Here is a 19,773-nt window from a genome sequence, read left to right as displayed (position 1 = left end):
CTTTAAGCATCTCAGAATCTAGGCCTCAAAGGATGTCAATAGGGCATAGTCTCTCTCTGCATTGCTTTCCTCCATCTTGGCTGTCTTCTTGAGCACAATTTTACCACATGGTGGCCCAGGTGGTTGCTGGGCTGCCCCAAGGTTACACTCTCTCAGCATCAGGCCAGCTTGGGGTGGGGGGGAAGATTGCTGGCATTTCCTGACAGTGCCAACAAAAAGTCCCAGGGAGGGATCTTATTGGCCTAACTTCGGTTATGTGCTCATCCATGAGCCAATCACTGGGCCTGGTAAGTGCAAGGCTCTGATTGGCCAGACTAGAATCATGTCTCTGATTGGCCAGACTAGAATCATGTGTTCCCTCTAAAATGGGGGTAGAATCTTGTTATCTCCACCTGAACCCAACAGAGGAGGGGTGACTCCTTAAATGGAAACCAGGTACTGGGGTACTGTTAACCAGAAAAGGTGAGGGTAAAGGAAAGAGCTTGCAGGCCCAAACGGCAGTAGATTTTCACTTCCCAGTAGGAGTCCTGAGATCCATTCCAGGGAGAGAAGTGGTGGGGGTGAGGACTTGGGAGTGAAAAGGGGACCCAGGAAGGGATCTAAGGACAAGGGTGGCAGAGGCCACAACTGAAAGGGGCTTCTCAGATTTTAGTCTTGGCAACCTCTTCCTCGGTCAGTTACTAGCAACAGGGTCAGGGTGGGGGTCCCATCCGGTGTCCCCCTGAGGAATTTCATCTTCACAGGGCAGGTGAACAGTGGGCCTTGTGGAGGCCTCTGAGGGGACGTGGTGAGAGCTTTGGGGCTGGTTCCATGGAACCCAGGCTTTGAGGAGCTTGTCGTGAGTTTCTCAGGGGTGGTCCAGGGAGCTGAAGGAAACCTTATTTGTGGGGGCCATGGAAGAGTGAGGTTGCCCACAGTCCACATCAGCCTAGAAGGACCTGAAAGACTACCCTAGGTGTGAGAGTTAGATGGACCTCGTCCCTGGGGCCCAGGGAGCCCTGGGAGTAGCCTACAGACTTGTTTTAGGAACAGCAAAGGACTAATAATGGCACTCTGGAGTACTGCCCTATTTCTACTATCACTTGTGCAGGTAAACAAGCAGGGGTATGGAGGGCAAAGAGGTCTCTGGATGTTTCTACCAGAGCCCTGGGTGTCAGTCCTGTCTGCACCTCAACTTGCTGTGTGGCCTGGGGCAAGTCACCTCCTCTCTTTAGGTCTCAGTTTCCTTATCTATAAAATAAAGGAGTTAGATAAGTGGGTCTCAACGGGGATGATTTTGGCCCCCAGGGACATGTGGCAATGTCTGGAGACATTTTTGGTTGTTACAAGAAGACGGTGATGCTACTGGCAGGGTGGGCAGAGGCCCTGGATGCTGCTAAACGTCCTACAAGGTCCAACAATAAAGCATTATCTGGCCCCAAATATCAAGTGCCAAAGCTGAGAAACCTGCATTAGACTGAGGTCACCCTGTAGGGTGCGGTGCTGACCACTCCTGTGAAAGGTTCTGAGGGCAGCCCGGGCCCAGGAGGCAGTTTTTAGTGCCCAGGCATTTAGAGAAGAGGCCTCCTGGTCCCACCAGAGTTGCTGTAGTTGTATTTGTGTAAACCGACTGACTTTCTCCATCTGCTCCCATCTAGGTGTGGTACCCAGGATAGGTGAATCAGACGCCTGGCTTGGTGGAGGAACAGACTGCTTTGTGAGGTAGTGAGTTCATCGTCAGTGGAGGCATCCAAGAGAAGGCAGCATGGCCACCTGTCAGAGATGTGGAGGAGGCGCCCTGCCTCTGGTCTGAGGCTGTCTAGTGGCGATTTCGAGGCTCCTTCGGGCAGGAGGTAAAGCGGGAGAGTGCCCTGCGTAAAGCTCTTGGCTTCCCCACCTGCCGGTCCGGAGCGGGAGCGCCTTCCTTCCCACGCGACTCTTCGCCAAGCTGGAAACTTTTCTCTAAGTTTTTCTCCCGGGTCTCTGGGAGACGCCAGAGCGGCGGAGGCAGCACCCCGCGGCTGAGCGCCCGCGCCCGGCGCCCCGGCCCGACACCCCCCGCCGCCAGGTCCGGCCCCGCGGGCGCGGCTGCCGGGGTTTCCGTGTGCCCCTGGGGGGCTCCGGCCTGCGAGCTGCCGCCGAAGGCTTTTGACAAAAAAAACCTCTTGACCACCAAGGCCAGCCTCTTCCTGAAAGCCCCGCTCGCTCCGATACAGGAAGTAGAGGGAGCGAGCGCCCCAGAGCGTGGCGGCCGCGGCGGCTGTGGCTTCCCGACTCCGCGCGGGGCTGGCGGCGGTGCCCGCGCGGGCCCTTCCCCAGGGCAGCGCCAAGGGCATGCGGGCGCCCGGGGCCCCGCGGCGCGCGCCGCCCGGTGCCTGAGCCCCTGCGTTCACCGTCCCGGAGCTGCTGGCGGCATGATCCGACGGGCCGGGGCGCCCGAGTGCGCGGACCCCGCGGGGTGAGTCCGGGGTCGGCGCCCCCTCCTCCCTCGGTACCCCAGGGCTCCGCTCGGCCCGCGTCCCTCCCGCCCAACTGCCCCTCCCCGCCCCCGAGGGTGCTCGGAGCTCCGGAGTAGCCCCGGCTGCGGGACCTCGGGGTGTCGGACTGAGACCGAACCCCTGGCCACGGCCAAGGCCGGTCTCCCGGTTCTTCGCGGAAGGGGGCGGCCCTGGTGCCTCTGCCGTACTCCGAGACTTGGCGAAACTTTTAAGCCCAGCTGTCGCTCGCCGGAAAAGCAGCTGGCACGTTCGGCGGCTAGGTTGGTGGGTGCCAGAGGGGCGCCTCTACCAGTCAGAGTCGAAGCGGAGGGGCTGTGTGGACGCGGCCCCTCCCCGGGCTCTGGTCCCGCCTGAACTTCAGATGCAGTCACTCGCGGTCCGGGCCCCGCCAACCTCCCGCACCCGCCGATCCGCCTGTGCCCCGTGCGCGTCCTCGGGGGCTGGAGCTCGGTAGGGCAAGGGGCGGCGGTCCCGGGTCCCCGTAAGTTTGGACGCCCGCGGCCTAACAGCTGACCAGCCCGCCTACACCGAGGACCCACCGGGAGCCCCTCCCCCACCCCTTTTGCAGGTCTAAGGACAGTGACCTTCGGACCGGCCTTTGCGAAACCCAGGGCTTGGGGAGGGTCCAGGGTGCACGAACTGCGTGTGGCCTCCGGGATTTCCCCCCTTCACACACACACCGGGAGAAGGCACAGCTTGGAATGCGTGAAGCCGAACCGGTTTGGGAACTAGCTTTCCAGAGGGGTCTGTGGCGTCTAGTTAGTTTCATGTCCCTCACCCCCCAGCTCACAACCTCGGACTTGTGGACATTGCTCAGGGCTGTGCTCCCGAAGTAGGTTCCCTCGTGCCACCCAGCCCAGCCAACGTCCCGGGAAGCTTCAGGGGGGTGAGGAGGCTCTGGTTCAAAGGCGGATTCCTGGGAAAGCCTCTTAGAACCTTTCTGGGGGCTAAGGTTGATGGGCGCCCCCGGGGAAGCCAGTCCTGGCTTTTTGGTTTAAAAGTCCCGGGCTACTGCTGTGATGGACAGCCAGCTGCTCGCTGGCCTAGCTCCCGACCTCGGCTCCCAGGGCCTCAGTTCTCTGCTGTGTGAAACGGAGGGGTGAGCTGTTCTTGTGCAGTCCCGAATTGGGGGGCAGCTGGAGGTGACTGGCCCCCACGCTAGTGGGGGGAGTGTCTCAGAGGGGCCTGTGATGCAACTAGATCTGAATGTCTCCCTCGTCCCCGCTCCCCCATTTCCGCCCCAGCTGGGAAGCCCTGCCTAGATGCTTTCCCCTGGAAGTGGAAAGACAAATGCCATCCGCTGGAGGAGCTGGAAATTCTGTTGCGGAGGGGGGCCTTCCCCAGGGGCAAGTATCTACCACACCCAGTACTGATGGGTGGAGCTAGCAGGAGTTTCCCAGGAAGGAAGGGGAGGTGAGGGGCCAGGGTCCTGATCTCTCTGACTTCCCATATTTCCCCCAGGATGACCTCTCCTTACCCACTTCCTTGCCTTTCTTTGTTCATTACTAGGCCAGTTACTTAACCCCTCCATGCCTCAATACTTATCTAGAAAACGAAGATAAGTAATAGTAACCAGCCTTTAGAGTTGTTTTGAGGATTAAATGAAATAATGCATAAGAAGTTTTGCCCATGGGCCCATGGGCAAACGTTTAATAATTATTATTACAACTATTATCGTTTGTTGAGTGTAACCCCTCTGTTTGCTGACTGTTTAACTGTCCTCGGCCAGGTCTGTAAAATGGGGATAATAATAACACCTACTTCTTAAGATTGGTTATGAGGATTGGATGAGTTAATATTTAAGTAGCTGTCCACAGGCAGCTAAGTGTTAACACACCAACACAAGCCTGCTTAGAACAGCGTCTGGCATATCATAAATATTAGATGAATATTGGTTTGTTGCTAAAAACGTCGCTTTATTTAAGAGGACCTTTGGGGTTGGAAGAGTTAAATGAGATAGTATCTCATTTAACCTTGCACCCAGTACAGGAATCCCTTTGACAACATTCCTGAAAGGCACTTGCATACCTCCAGTGATGGAGAACTTGCCACCACTGTGGTAGCCTTTCTGACAGGTAGATATCAAAGAAAGTCTGCCTTCTAACTTCTACCATTAGAAACCCTGTTCAGAGGAGCCCAATCCTTCTTGGCTCTCAAATACTAGAAGGCAGTTCCCAGGCGCACCCCTGCATCCTCTGTTCCCTGGGCTGCACATCTACCTGTGTTGCAGTGCCCAAAGATGACGAGGACCAATAATCTATGACCCCTCACCCCCAGGCCACCCACAGAGCTTGCCGACCACTCAGGGCTGGGTCCTGAGTCCTTATCAGAGCTCATCTTTCCACCTGGCTCCCGAAGCCCCCACCTCCTTGCTGGCAGAATATGATGTCCAGACAGCTAGGGGAACGCCTTCCACCCCACACCCAGGGGCTAGGTGGGGGTCGCTTGAAAGTTAGACCCCTGGAATAGGCGTATGAGGATCTTGGCAAGCAAGCTCTCTGTCTACTTCTTGTTGAAAAGGCTGTCTGGGGAGAAAATGCCGACAGGCTGCCCAGTACTCTGGACGAAGACACTTTTCTCCCTCCATTCATTCAAGTTCGTTCAACGAATAGTATCTGCGTTAGGTGGACGCGGGGGCCCAGCATTAAACCAAGCCCCTGGCGGCTTGCAGGTGACTTTCCCAGAAGACAGAAAGTCAGGGTTGGGGGCTGTGCTGTAGCAGGTGGTCAGGGAAGGCCACTCCAAGAAGACGGTGTTTAGCCGAGGCCTGAAGGAAGTGGGGAGAGTGAGTCAAGCCCCTGGGGGGTGTGGGGTGTGGTCTGTGTGTCGGACACAGAGAGGCTGGAGTGGAGTGAGGGAGAAGAGGCCAGAAGAAGGCTAGTCTGTGGGTAGAGGCTCTGGAGGGTGCTCTGAGTGAGCAGGGGCCATGGGGGGGTGTTGCACAGAGAGGTGACCTGGTTTGGATTTGGACTGTATTGAGGACAGGCTGTAGGGGGAAACAGGAACAGAAGAAGAGGGGGGGGCCTGTGGTGGCCAGGAGAGAGGGCTGGGGCCCCGGGTGGAGCGGGCAGTGGAGATGTGAGAAGCTGGAGCCGCAAGACACGCGGGTTGATTGGAGGCAAGGTGGGAGACAGGGGCGTCGGGATAATGTGGGTGAAGCTGTGAGTGCCAGGCGGCCAGACGCCAAACTGGACGGCAGGGTCCTGCGGATGTGTGTGCTCAGAGCCCACGCACTTTCATATGTTTGATCAGTTGAGGGTCTGTTTAAGATTTTATTTGAAAAAGGATTCCACTCTTGGAAAAAATGTGGCCATTACAGACCCCATCCAATCCCCTGATATGATGACAAGGAAACGGAGACCCAGAAAGAGGAAGTGCCTGGCCCAAGGTCAGGGGAGCTGGGCCTAGGACTCGGGTGTCCTGAGCCTTGGGCCTGCAAGGGGCTGCCTGCACAAGGCCTCAGGGCTTGCGAGAGCCCTGGCTTTCTGCCTCATGCCTGACATAATGCAGGGGGCCTGCAGGCCCCCTTGAGGAGCCCCTCAGCCACTCCCAGCTCTAAAATGGGGACTCTTCCTGGGCAAGACCCACCCAGAACAGGATCCAGTGATGAATTCAGGGTCCCAGCTACCGCTCTGCTCACTGCCCCGGGTTTCTTTGCCGTCAGGGGCTAATGCTCCCAGGTGGTTCTGGCTGGTACTCAGCTGGGATACCGACCCCCTTCCAGACCCTAAAAGAGACTCTGGCCCACAGGAAGCAAAAGGTACCTCACCAGCTTAAGCCTTCAATTCAGGCCCTGAGAAGCCCCAGTGCACCCCTGGGAAGCAAGTAGGAGTGCAGGGGATGGGGGCACAGGGGCTGCTTGGGATAGGGGAGTCTCAGCACATTTGCCCGTGGCCCCCTTCCCATCTCCCCTACCACCTGACAGGCCTTATCCTGGGCCTTGGTCCCTATACTGTGGTCTTTTTTTTTTTTAAATAAATTTATTTATTTTTATTTTTGGCTGCGTTGGGTCTTTGTTGCTGCACGCAGGCTTTCTCTAGTTGCTCTGAGTGGGGGCTACTCTTTGTTGTGGTGCGCGGGCTTCTCATAGCAGTGGCTTCTCTTGTTGCAGAGCACGGGCTCTAGGCGCGCGGGCTTCAGTAGTTGTGGCTCGCGGCCTCTAGAGCGCAGGCTTGGTAGTTGTGGCGCACCGGCTTAGTTGCTCCGCAGCATGTGGGATCCTCCCAGACCAGGGCTCGAACCCCTGTCTCCTGCATTAGCAGGCAGATTCTTAACCACTGCACCACCAGGGAAGCCCATCCTCTTGTCTTTTTTATTTTAACTAGTAGCCTCGTAGGTGCAAAGTGGTATCTCATGGTGGTTTTGTCATTTACTGCTTTAAAAAAAAAATTATACACGTAACAACACGTGTTCTTTGTAGAAAATTTGAGAATATAGCAAAATACTGTGATAGTCTTGTTTTATATGTCATTCTGAAACCGTGCACCTCAGACTGGAACTTGAACCCACGTGCCGGGACTAGAACCCCGCCAAAACCCCCAGTCTTCCAACTGAGATCACACACCTGGTTTCAGGACTTAATGAAGCTCAGGTTCTTGATGTCTCATCCCAGAAAGGATTCAGTGAGACAAAGTGATAGGTAACAAGTGAGAAACACACTCCACAGACAGTGTGGGCCATCTCAGAAGGTGAGAAAGGCCTATACTGTGGTCTTCACTGAAACAGCAAGTGTTAAAATACAAGGACACCTGCGTTTTAATCTAGGAGATCAGGAAACCAAATCGGAAACCAGCCGGGAATGGGTGTGATATTTGAAGAGGGGCACCCACCCTGGGCCCTGGCTGCCCTCTCAGGCCCCCCAGGAGCTCCCTTTAATAGACGGGAGTCTGAGCTGGCCTGCGGTGCCTCCCAGCCATGGGCCAGAGCAGAGGGAAGGGGAGAACGGGTGCAAGACAACCACAAATTCCGTCCTTCCGACCCCTCCCAGATTCCATCTGTCATGGCGAGATTCTCTCCTGAGTGAGAGTCGTCCCCTAGGTTGTGTCGTCCAGGCAGTGACAAATGAGCAGCGGTGAAGGGGGTGGGGCGGGCAGGTTCAGAGGAGGGAAGTGCCTGAGCAAAGGCTTGCAGGTGGGACAGTTAGAGTGGGACTCGGGAGGGAGGGGGTCTACCCCCTGGTTATCAGATAGCGGGGATCCAGGGAACAAGAAAGGCAAGTTTGGGCCAGAGAGGGACTGATGGAAAGGGGCAAGGAGTATGAAGGGGACTGCCCATGGGGACCCATCCTCATCCCAGGTTACTCTAGGAGTTTGGGGCACCTATATGCCCAGAAAGAGCCCCAACACGGGAGAGGTGACCCAGAAAAGACCCAAACTTCCTGTTTGTCCCTTGCTCTCTACCTTCCACTAGAGAGTCCCCTTTATTTATTTATTTTTATAAAGGCAGCCCTCTTTTTTTCTTTTATTTATTTATTTTTGGCTGCGTTGGGTCTTCATTGCTGTGTGCGGGCTTTCTCTAGTTGCGGCGAGCGGGGGCTACTCTTCGTTGCGGTGCACGGGCTTCTCATTGTGGTGGCTTCTCTTGTTGTTGAGCACGGGCTCTAGGCTTGCGGGCTTCAGTAGTTGTGGTGCATCGGCTCAGTAGTTGTGGCTCGCGGGCTCTAGAGCGCAGGCTCAGTATTGTGGCGCACGGGCTTTGTTGCTCTGCGGCATGTGGGATCTTCTCGGACCAGGGATCGAACCCTCGTCCCCTGCATTGGCAGGCGGATTCTTAATCCCTGCGCCACCAGGGAAGTCCCGGGAGTCGCCTTTAGAAGTGAGCTAGGGGTCAGGAATCACCTTATCCTTGGGACGCCGCCACATCCTCCATGCAGCCTTCCATCCATGCCAGCTGGAGATTTTAGAGAAGCCAAAACCCCTTTATAATATTATGTCTTCCTATTTAGATTATAAACCTCCAGTTAAAAGGGATCAGAACTGTTCCGTATCTTTCTGTCCTGCCCACAGTTGTCACTCAGTAGATGCTTGAAAACGACGGTATACTGAACAGGATTCTAAAAATCGCCTCGCAGCTTTCTCTTTTGTATCCTGAAGCACCTGAACTTCTGGAACTATTTGCAGGGCGGCCCAGACCTCAGGGGTAGGAGGGCCCAGATCAGGGAGGTGAGGAATCCAGCTCCCCTTCTGCAGCAAGAGGTGAGGCCGAGGCCACCACACCCCTCTCCTAGTCTGGAACAAGGAGGGGACTGGCCACCCAGGGAATTGAGTAGGGACCCCCCTCCCCTCATTTTATCCTCCCTGTCTGTGTCCCTCACTTCTGTGGAAGAGAGGCTGGGAGAAGGTGAAGCTCTGGGTCACGGATAGACATGCGTCCTCAACCAAAAGAATGCAGTCAGCTGGGTGCACAGGATCTGGGGGAACCCTGGCTGGTCAGTGGGTCCCAAATGAAGGTCTGTGGTCCACTGAGAAACTGGGAGAATAAGGTGTTGTTGTGTTTTGTGTGTGTGTGTGTGTGTGTGTGTGTGTGTGTATCAGCCAAGGTTGCCAAGCTATCTTTTCTTGGGCAGAACTGTTCCTTATTCTGAGGTTAGGTCTTTTTGCCGTATTAAGCTTCCTTTCTTTTATGAAATGATTGGGCACGTTGATGGTGGTAGTTAGGTTTTAATGTCCTTCGGGCAAAATAAAAAGTTGCTAGAGGAAAGTCGGAAACACTGCTCAAGCTGCTTCAGTGGAATTTATCCATTTTGTGTCCCCTTCGGCCCCTCTCCCGTCCCTGCCACACCTGGCAATCAGAGAGTTGACCTAGTTGTATCGTCCTTTGCTGATTTGGAAGATGCTTGGGGACTGCGTGCTGTGGAACATCCGTAGGGCTGGAGCTTACCCTAGGGTCCCGTGCCTTCTGCTGATCTGGGATTGTACTCTAGGGAGCAAGTCCCTTACTCTCCCTTGGCCTCAGTTTTCCCATCTGAGAAATAAACTCAGTGACCTCTAAGGACCCTGCTCCTCCTGACACTCAGTGGTTCCCTGAATTACTGGCCAACAGGTGTCTTGGAGCGATATTGGAGTGCCAGTCGGAGATGAGACGGCTCTTCTTTCCTCTGATACAACAGTCTAGAATATACTTTCATAAGAAACAAAGACCCAGAATGGAGACTTCTGGGTCATCACCCTGATCAAGTGCCTGGAAGAAAATGTCTTCACTGCTGTGGGGTGATTTTTGAAAAACTGGTGTTGCAAAAAGCACGTGTCTTTTGGGAGCCCACTTTGGGGAAGGACCCCTGGCTTCCTGGTAGCGTGCGCGGCCGGGTCGGCAGATTGGGAAGTTTCCCTGGAGTGGCCTGTCTGAGTGTGACTTGGATCCGTGAGTGGCGCCTGCCCTGGTGCTGGCTGGCACGGGAGCCGTGGGGGGTGCAGAGGAGGTGGTGGAGGCCTGGTGTCGCCGGGTTCCTGGCTGGGAAGGCTGCTCCCGTAGGGGTTTGAGAGGGGCGAGGTCTGAAGGAAGGCCCAGCAAGGGAGGGGTCGGGCAGGCCCCCTGACTGAGGGAAGGGGCTCCCTGCCAGGCAGGCCGGGTCTCCCCACACGCACCCAGTGCTGTCCTGGCAGGACCAGCCTGTCCCCGCGTGGCGGGGAGGTGGGCCGAGGACACAGTGTGCCTGCTCCCCTCCCCCCAAGCTGCTACACACACACACACACACACACACACACACACACACACACACACACACACACACACACACACACACACACACACACACACACACACACACACACACACACACACACACACACACACACACACACACACACACACACACACACACACACACACACACACACACACACACACACACACACACACACACACACACACACACACACACACTGAAACCAGCCCTTTCCCTCCTGCCAGTGTGGCCTTCAAGGAGAAGAAAGGAAGTGGGCAGGTCCAGAGGAGCCCTTCACATGGCCACCACCTCTGTCTCCCCCCACCTGCCAGCAAGGCCCCGAGCAGCCTCTCTAGGCCGGGGCTTGGAGGAGGCTGTCCCCCGTGGCTGGAACAGCTCCGGTGGTCAGGGGCATCCAAAGTGTTGGCAGCGCCCCTTGCCCCATCTTGCCAGTAGCTCCTGGGGCTGCCCCTACCCCAATCTGTCCGTGTTTGAAAGACCCACCCAGCCTGCTATGAAATGTCAGTTCCCTTGTAGAAGAAACGGCCTACGGAGCGGTTGTGGTCAAGGCCTGTTGCTGCTATAGGTGCAACGGCACCGGCGCACGCTCAGGCCACATCCTATAGGGCAACGGCGCCAGCCCGAGGACAGGGCCGCTTGTGTCCTACATCCTGGGACCAGGCAGGGTGAGAGCTCCCCCAGAACCTGGCTCCACCCGCCAACCTGGAGCTGGGGGGTGGGGGCTGGGTGTAGAGCCCAGGATTCCAGGAGAGGGAGGCCAGGGTACTGAGGGGCTGGCCTTGAGGGGCTCTCTTAGGGGACACTTTGCCCCATGAACGTGGCCCCCATTTCATCACCGACTCTGACATCTCAACTTTGTATTCCGTAGTTAAGAGATGGGACTTCAAATGCTAGACACCACCTCAGCTCCTCGACTACCATTCAGTGTGAGGTGTCAGGGCTGATGAAAGAGGCTGTTTTCCCAAGAAAGAAAGAAGAGAAAAGGGGATGCGGAGGGACAGCCCTCAGGGAGGAGAGGAGACCCCAGTGGGAGCAGAGATGCGTTCCCTCCTGCACAGGTTTTCCCAGGGCTGGGTTGTTCCCTGCACAGGTTTTCCCAGGGCTGGGTTGCTCCCTGCACAGGTTTTCCCAGGGCTGGGTTGTTCCCTGCACAGGTTTTCCCAGGGCTGGGTTGCTCCCTGCACAGGTTTTCCCAGGGCTGGGTTGTTCCCTGCACAGGTTTTCCCAGGGCTGGGCTGTTCCCTCCTGCACAGGTTTTCCCAGGGCTGGGCTGTTCCCTGCACAGGTTTTCCCAGGGCTGGGTTGTTCCCTGCACAGGTTTTCCCAGGGCTGGGTTGTTCCCTGCACAGGTTTTCCCAGGGCTGGGCTGTTCCCTCCTGCACAGGTTTTCCCAGGGCTGGGCTGTTCCCTGCACAGATTTTCCCAGGGCTGGGTTGTTCCCTGCACAGGTTTTCCCAGGGCTGGGCTGTTCCCTCCTGCACAGGTTTTCCCAGGGCTGGGCTGTTCCCTGCACAGGTTTTCCCAGGGCTGGGTTGTTCCCTGCACAGGTTTTCCCAGGGCTGGGTTGTTCCCTGCACAGGTTTTCCCAGGGCTGGGTTGTTCCCTGCACAGGTTTTCCCAGGGCTGGGCTGTTCCCTCCTGCACAGGTTTTCCCAGGGCTGGGCTGTTCCCTGCACAGGTTTTCCCAGGGCTGGGCTGTTCCCTGCACAGGTTTTCCCAGGGCTGGGCTGTTCCCTCCTGCACAGGTTTTCCCAGGGCTGGGCTGTTCCCTGCACAGGTTTTCCCAGGGCTGGGTTGTTCCCTGCACAGGTTTTCCCAGGGCTGGGCTGTTCCCTGCACAGGTTTTCCCAGGGCTGGGCTGTTCCCTCCTGCACAGGTTTTCCCAGGGCTGGGCTGTTCCCTGCACAGGTTTTCCCAGGGCTGGGTTGTTCCCTGCACAGGTTTTCCCAGGGCTGGGCTGTTCCCTGCACAGGTTTTCCCAGGGCTGGGCTGTTCCCTCCTGCACAGGTTTTCCCAGGGCTGGGCTGTTCCCTGCACAGGTTTTCCCAGGGCTGGGCTGTTCCCTGCACAGGTTTTCCCAGGGCTGGGCTGTTCCCTCCTGCACAGGTTTTCCCAGGGCTGGGCTGTTCCCTGCACAGGTTTTCCCAGGGCTGGGTTGTTCCCTGCACAGGTTTTCCCAGGGCTGGGCTGTTCCCTGCACAGGTTTTCCCAGGGCTGGGCTGTTCCCTCCTGCACAGGTTTTCCCAGGGCTGGGCTGTTCCCTGCACAGGTTTTCCCAGGGCTGGGTTGTTCCCTGCACAGGTTTTCCCAGGGCTGGGCTGTTCCCTGCACAGGTTTTCCCAGGGCTGGGTTGTTCCCTGCACAGGTTTTCCCAGGGCTGGGTTGCTCCCTGCACAGGTTTTCCCAGGCCTGGGCTGCTCCCTGCACAGGTTTTCCCAGGGCTGGGCTGCTCCCTGCACAGGTTTTCCCAGGGCTGGGCTGTTCCCTGCACAGGTTTTCCCAGGGCTGGGTTGTTCCCTGCACAGGTTTTCCCAGGACTGGGTTGCTCCCTGCACAGGTTTTCCCAGGGCTGGGCTGTTCCCTGCACAGGTTTTCCCAGGGCTGGGCTGTTCCCTGCACAGGTTTTCCCAGGGCTGGGCTGTTCCCTGCACAGGTTTTCCCAGGGCTGGGCTGTTCCCTGCACAGGTTTTCCCAGGGCTGGGCTGTTCCCTGCACAGGTTTTCCCAGGGCTGGGCTGCTCCCTGCACAGGTTTTCCCAGGGCTGGGCTGCTCCCTGGGTTAGTAAATGTGCATCTTCACCCACGTCCAGGGACCAGAGCAATAAAGGCCTTTGCATCTGAAAGTCACAATTTGACGATCTCTGGCTAAAGGGGCAAGTTCTCAAGAAGGAATGCACTGGGGATCTGTTTCCCCAACCACCAGGGCCCCAGGCTCCTTAATCTCAGTCAGCGTCAGAGATGGATACTGTAAATTTCTCTAGGGATGTTGCGGTTCCAAGCAAGGACTTAACTCTCTACCAGTGGCGCCTGAGGACAGCGTTTACTGCGCTTGCTCTTCTGTTCTTGACATTTTGACGGAGCAGCCATCTACAGTATATTCAGGGATTCTTTTCCCAATGAACGTCTTCCACATCCATCCTCACCTATCCATCCATCCATCCAGTTCTCCAGCTCTCCATCCATTTATCCATCCATCTGTTCCCCCATGCATACACCCATCCATTCATCTACCCATTCATTTCTCAAACATTTGTTGTACATCTAGGAGTTTCCAGTTTATCTACTAGGGAAAATAAGAGAAACATGCACAGAATAAAAGTACAGGGCACTGTATTAAAAATTGCCGGGGCTCTGTCACACTGGGCTGGGGTGAGCAGGAAGGACTCCCTGGCAGAGGTGGCATCTGGATTGGGGCTTGAAGGATGAGTAGGATTTTAACTGAAATCGGGCTTATGCAGGGAAGGGTGTCTTAGACAGGAGAAAAGCATGAAGCAGGGAAAACGGGAAAGGACAAGTTGTATGCAGGAGCCCTAAAGAGCTTGGTCTGGGGACAGGGAAGAAGGGTTCTTTGTGCAATGGGCCTAGAAAGGGAGTTGGGGCCTAGGTGGAAGAGGTGGATTTTACCACAGTGATGAAGACCACAGTCTGCTCTCCCTCTTAGAGCGGGGCAACCTGGGCAAGTCACTGGCCTGTACCTGCCAGGACACCTCCCTCTTCCTCCTCTGCCAATTAAGCAGTGATCCCTACCTCACAGGCTTGTTACATGAGAGGCTGTTCTTACTTATTTGGGCTGTGAGACCAGGTGGGGGCTGCTACCTCTCTGTATATGGTGTGTGTGTGTGTGTGTGTGTGTGTGTGTGTGTGTGTGTGTGTGTACTGTTGATTTTCAAAAAATATTTTATTTTATGCCTGAAAAAATTCACACACAGACGCACAAATGGTGAAATTTAAAGCATCAAACACTTCATCTTTTTGAGGCTGCACCAGTCCAAGTGCATGTTTAACTTAATTTCGATCTTTGGTGCACAGTTTTGAGCTGTGTGTATATGTTGACTTGTGTTCCTCTTTTTTCACTGAGTGTTATTTCCTGTACCTATTTCTACATGCCGTGCTGTGGACGTATGTTGCCTACCTATCATCTTTGATGGCCTTATCGTATTATAATCATTTTAATGGTTGGAGTTGGCATAGACATATGTCAACTTTTTTCCAAGTCCCCTCTGTTTTAAATGAAGCCCCTGAGAACTTATGTGGGTCTAGGGTTCGGGGACCATTTCTTTGAGATCGATCACCATCTTGGGTATTTGAGTTCAGGGGTGAAGCAGAGCCTGTTGATTGGCCCCCTGAATTTCAGTTGGGCATAAATTTTAGCTAAACAGTTTCCTTGCAGTTAGGTGTTGCTATGTGATTAAGTTTGGACGTGGGGTGTAAAATTTGCTTGGTGATGTCCTTAAAGAGAAGGGTCATGCTTTCTGTTTTCTTTCCCCTTGGCTGGAATGTAATGGCTGGAGTTGAAGCAGCCATCTTGGACTTTGAGGTGAACTTGAGAATGGAAGCTATGCCGAGTAGAGCAACAACAATATAATATATAATATATAATATATAATAAGGGTGTCAGACATGTTGACACATCATCCCAGCTTTGTACTACTTACCCAGACTTGCATATGAGAGAGGAATACATATCTACCTTATTTAAATCACTGTTCTTTTAGATTTTCTATCACAAACTTAATCCTAACTGACACACACACACAGTTATCTTTTGTCACATAGCACCAGAGTATATGCCAGAAATACTAAAGCCGCCTTGCAGGGCTACCTGCAAATCTTTATTTCCTAGTGGAGGTGGGAAGGAGGAAAAGGAGGAGAGGGGAGAGGCGCTTTGCATCACTAAGCCTCTTATTTCAAGGACTACATTGCAAACATTTTTTTTTTCTCATATTGAGTGTTCGTGAGTTTGATGGAGAACTCTCCTAGGTTAGCCCTCCTTGTGCTGACGTTGCGATGTTGGTTCTCCCACTGCACCGGCATAAGAAAAGCCGGGGCGCATCTGATACAGTGCCTGGCCGCTGCCATTCATTCTTTCTTTCTTTCTTTCTTTCACGGCTTCCTTATTGACCACTTGCTGGGTGCCAGGCTGGGTTTGTGCTGATCACTGGCCACCAGGGGTCTTGAGTGGTCACCTCACCTCTCTGCTCAGCCTTGAGAAAGGTTTGTCCTGAGACGGCTAGGACTGGCCTTCCCTTTTCCAGGGACAGCACAGGCTCATTTGGAGCCTGTAAGACCCTGCTCCGAGCTGCCATCCCACAGCCCAGAACCACCCCTCCCTGCCCCCGGGCATGAGGAGGGCCTCAGGGCTTTGCCTGAGAGGCCACGTGTGAGACCTGGGATTGAGCTGGGTGGGCTGTCTTGAAAGGCTGGGCGAGTGCCTTTGAAGTGGTTTGAAAGGCGGGCAGGGGGCTTCTTTCCACGTGCCAAAGCAGACCCCCATCCCTGGCTCTAGCCTCGTCAGGCATCAGAGCTCAGTGTTGCTCTGGTGACCCCCTAATCCAGCCCCCGCTTACAAACAAGGCTCACAGAGGGGAAGTGGTCACCCCAAATTCTCTCAGCTGCACCCCCAGCCTTTTTCCCAAGGCTCTGTGCAGGTGCCTAGGCCGCTCTTCTGCACGAGGCCCTAGAGATGGGTGACGGGGTGGGCACAGACACATCAGCCATCACTGGCTGCCTCTCCCTCCAGCCTCTGGGAAGTGCTGAGCTCTTTCCTGCCTCGGGGACTAAGCATACACTCCCCACCTCCAACCTCCTGCAAAAGCCTTCCAGGCTGTCGAGCCTCTAGGGCTGTTGCATGCAGTCATGCAGGTTGTTCACTGCCCACAGGCACCTGCTGAGAGAGAAACAAGGGGGCACTGAAATTTCCTCTTGCCAAGCCCTGTGTGAGTCAGGTGTGTGTGCGGGAGTGGAGGTGGGGTTGCCTGCATCCGTGGGGAGCAAGGATCATCTTTTCCTAATTTGCACAGAGGTGACGCATAGGCTACTGGGGACACCAGTGTGGCTTAAACAACAACTGGGCCAGCAGAAGACCCATCGGCACCGTCAGAGCCACGTTCCTCATGCCTGTCGCGGCGTATTCTCTGTCTGTGGCCCCGCTAGCCTGTAAGCTCTCAAGGGCAGAGACAGTGACTCTTCCGGGCAGGTGTCACTGTCAGATCAGCACTGTGCTGGGCACAGAGCACGCGGCTCAGAGAACGCCGTGCTGAGCAAGAGTTGTAAGGGCTGGAGAGGCGTGTCCCGCACAGGCTTGGAAAATGTTCGTCGAGTGCATATATGGCAGGTTACTGCCCAGGAGACAGGTGAGGAGGGATCGACCAGGATAGAGGGCCTCTGAGAGACGGGGAGGGGCCAGCCAGGAGCTTGCAGAGGGGGCGTGGGCTGTGCAAGCCTGAGTAGCAGAGTGAAGGGGGGTGACTGGGCAGGACGTCGCGCTCGACTCTGGGCGGGAGGCCCTGAGAGCAGAAGCTGTGGCCGGAGAAACCAGAGCCACACCTGGCCTCGCCCAGGCTCCACTCTGCAGGGCCAGGGCCGAGCGGGGCACAGTGTGGGTAGTTGCCAAAGCCTCCCAGCTCCTCCCCCGCCCTTAGACTCCCACCCAGCCAAGTCCTGGAGCCCCTCTCCGGCCTGTACAGTGCTGGTCCAGCAGGTACCCGACAACTCAGCCTTGTCCCAAGATCCCCCGTCCTGTGGGCCACAGGAGTGACAGGCAGTGCTGTGCCTGCAGGGTGCAGGATGGTCCCCTGGAGTGCTGGGGTCCCCAGCTGGCTCAGGGGTGTCCTGCTCAGACTAGGGTGCATCTGGGGGAGCTTTCCCAGGGAGGTGAGAGCCGAGCTGAGTGGCGTCTAGGAGTTTCCCAGGTAAACCTGGGGGTGGGTGGGTGGGAGCAGGCACCCAGCGTGGCCCTCTTGCGGGTGCCGCGGGCTCAGTGTGCCTGGCGTTTGCTCTCCGCGTGGCCTGCGCGGGAGAGGGGACCAGGCACCAGAGGCTCTTAGGCTGAATCCTGAAGGCCACGGAGATTGAGACAGGCTTGTCCCCCCCATTTTTAAAGTTGGGCTGTGTATTGGCTTCCTAGGGCTGCTCTGACAAAGTAGCAGAAACTGGGTGGCTTAAAACCACGGAAATTTGTTTTTGCAGTTCTGGAGCATTCTGAGATCAAGGTGACAGCAGGGCTGTGCTCCCTCTGAGACTCTGGGTAGCATCTTCCTGCCTCCTCTCAGCTTCTGGTGGCCCTGGCAGTCCTTGGGGTCCCTTGGCCTGCTGCTGCATCCCTCCAGTCTCTGCCTGGTCACAGGGCCATCTCCTTTCTGTGTGTCCATGTCCTTGTGTCTCCCCTTCTTATAAGGATGTCAGTCGTATCGGATTAGGGCCCTCACCCCTGCTTCAGTGTGACCTCATCTTAACTAATTACATCTGCAACGACCCTATTTCCGCATAAGGTCACATTCTGAGGTTCTGGGGATTAGGACTTCAACATATCTTTTGGGGGGACACACTTCAACGCCATAACAAGGTAAAATTTATATAGAGTAAAATTCACCCTTTTCTGTGTACTTTTCTATACATTTTGGCAAACGTAGAGAGTCAGGTAACCTCCATCACAGTCAAGATATAGAACAGTTCTGTCACCCTCCAAAATTCCCCTCTGCCCTTTTGTAGTCAGCCCCTCCTCCGCCCCAACTCTGGCATCACTCGTCTCTTCTCCACCCTTGAGTTCTGCTGTTTCGAGAACGTCATGTGAATGCTGCCTTGCGAGTCTGGCTTCTTTCACTTGGCGGAAGGCATTGGAGCCCCATCCGTGTTGTGTATCTCAGTACTGAGCTCCTTCTTATTGTTGATAGTATTTCATTACATGGATGCTTCACAGTTTGGTTATTCATTCACCCCTGGTGGCACACTGGAGTTGTTTCCGATTTGGGGCAATTGCAGATAAAGCTGCTGCCAACGTTGGCGTATGAGGTATAGGTTTTTGCATGGGAATCACATGGCCGCTTGCATCGGCTGCTGTGTGAAGAAGGGCATGGGGTTTGGGGGAGGAGCCCATGGGGAGACCGGAAGGATGCTACTGTAGGGGTCGGGGCGAGCAGTGATGGAGCCCTGGACCAGGCTCTCGGCAGTGGGGACGGGGGGATAGGAGCCTACTGGTGTGTATCTAGGATGGAACCTAGTGCTGGACTGCGTTTGCACCCCTGAGGTCAGGAGGCCACCTTTATTATCTCCCACCAGCCCGCCCTTCACCTCTGCAGGAGACAGTGGCAGTCGTGGCCCAGCATGGCTGTCCGGACATGAGGACGTGGAGCGGGGAAGAGTGCAGCTAGGGGCGCCAGAGGCTCCCCTGCAGCCGCCACTAATACCGTCCTCCCCTGTTTCTCCCAGATCTGTCCTCTACCTCGGACGGGAACTGACCACGGTGGCAGGCCAGCAGGCTCAGCAGTTACAGGCTGGGTGTTGAGCTGGGGCCTGGCCTGCGCTCCAGGGCGAGAGGTGTGCTGGGTCCTAGTTCAGACGCCACGGCAGCTCCCAGGGTCTGCTGGGCCCTACACTGTGACCAGGGTGCGTGTCCAGGTCGGCCACGGTTGGTGCCAGCCTAGCGAAGGGATGTTTATGGTCAATCCTCGTTATTCACAGATTCTGTATTTGCAAATTGGCCTACTGGCTGAGATTTATTCGTAACCCCCAAGTCATAGTGCTTTGGAAGTCATTTGCAGCCGTGCACAGAGTGATGAAAGATCTTCTGACACTCATGTTCCCACCTGAGGCGCCGAGCAAGGCGAATCTGCCTTCTAGTTTCCGTTCTCACACTTCAAACAAGTGTCCTCGTCGTGGTCTGTTATGTTTTTTGAATTTTCATGCTTTTGGCGGATGCTTTCGCTGTTTAAAATGTCCCCTGGGCGTAGTGCTGCAGTGCTGTTTAGGGTTCCTAAGGGCGAGAAGGCTGTGACGGGCCCCGTGGAGAAAATACGGGTCTTAGAAAAGCTTTGCTCAGGCATGAATTGTAGCGCTGTTGGCCGGAAGGTCAAGGTTAATGAATCAGCGATATGTAGTAAATAAGGTGTCTTTAAACAGAAACACACATAAAATAAGATAGGTCTTGATCAGTTGATGAAAATGTTGTGACCAGCAGCTTGCAGGAACCTACCCGTGTGTTTCCCCCAGAAGCAATGGTTCTGTTTCCGTTAACTCAGAGTCCGTGGCGACTTTGTAAAACATACCAACTACAAATGCTGAGAATGGACTATATGTACGTCGTATAGATAAGTTAGCTCTCGGCTAAACTGTCTGCACGTCAGTATCAGCAGTTCATTCCTCTGGATTACGAAGTGCCTGACTTGTGCGTGGTCTGTTTTTAAGATGCACGCGTCCTTGAGATAGGCACCATCCCTTCTGTCCCTGGACTTTGGTCCTCTCTCCCTCCAGTGAAATTCAAGGCTTGGAAAGGACAGTTTGCAAGGAGGGGAGCGGTCAGTGCCGGGATGTCACGTTCTGTGATTCTCACAGATGCGTCTCTGTAGGGAGCAGCGTATCCATCAAGGCATAAAAATCGGGGACCGTTGGCATTCAC

At 55.3% G+C, this 19,773-nt stretch overlaps 1 protein-coding gene across 3 annotated transcripts in view; it reads left to right on the top strand.

Moving 5' to 3' along the window:
• The first annotated feature begins 1,712 nt into the window (after nucleotides 1-1,712).
• The window catches only part of RIN3 (Ras and Rab interactor 3), a 119,229-nt gene continuing 101,168 nt past the window's right edge, over nucleotides 1,713-19,773 (top strand). Inside the window, exon 1 of one of the 3 annotated variants that reach the window (XM_073800100.1) lies at nucleotides 1,713-1,832. In XM_073800100.1, the coding sequence (XP_073656201.1) occupies nucleotides 1,762-1,832 (71 nt within the window). In that variant the 5' untranslated portion in view covers nucleotides 1,713-1,761. The other 2 variants (XM_033850700.2, XM_033850701.2) reach the window with 2 other exon arrangements.

This window comes from Tursiops truncatus, chromosome 2, assembly GCF_011762595.2.
Source record: "Tursiops truncatus isolate mTurTru1 chromosome 2, mTurTru1.mat.Y, whole genome shotgun sequence".
In the NCBI taxonomy this organism is placed as follows: domain Eukaryota; kingdom Metazoa; phylum Chordata; class Mammalia; order Artiodactyla; family Delphinidae; genus Tursiops; species Tursiops truncatus.
This window is presented reverse-complemented; position numbering and strand designations above follow the sequence as displayed.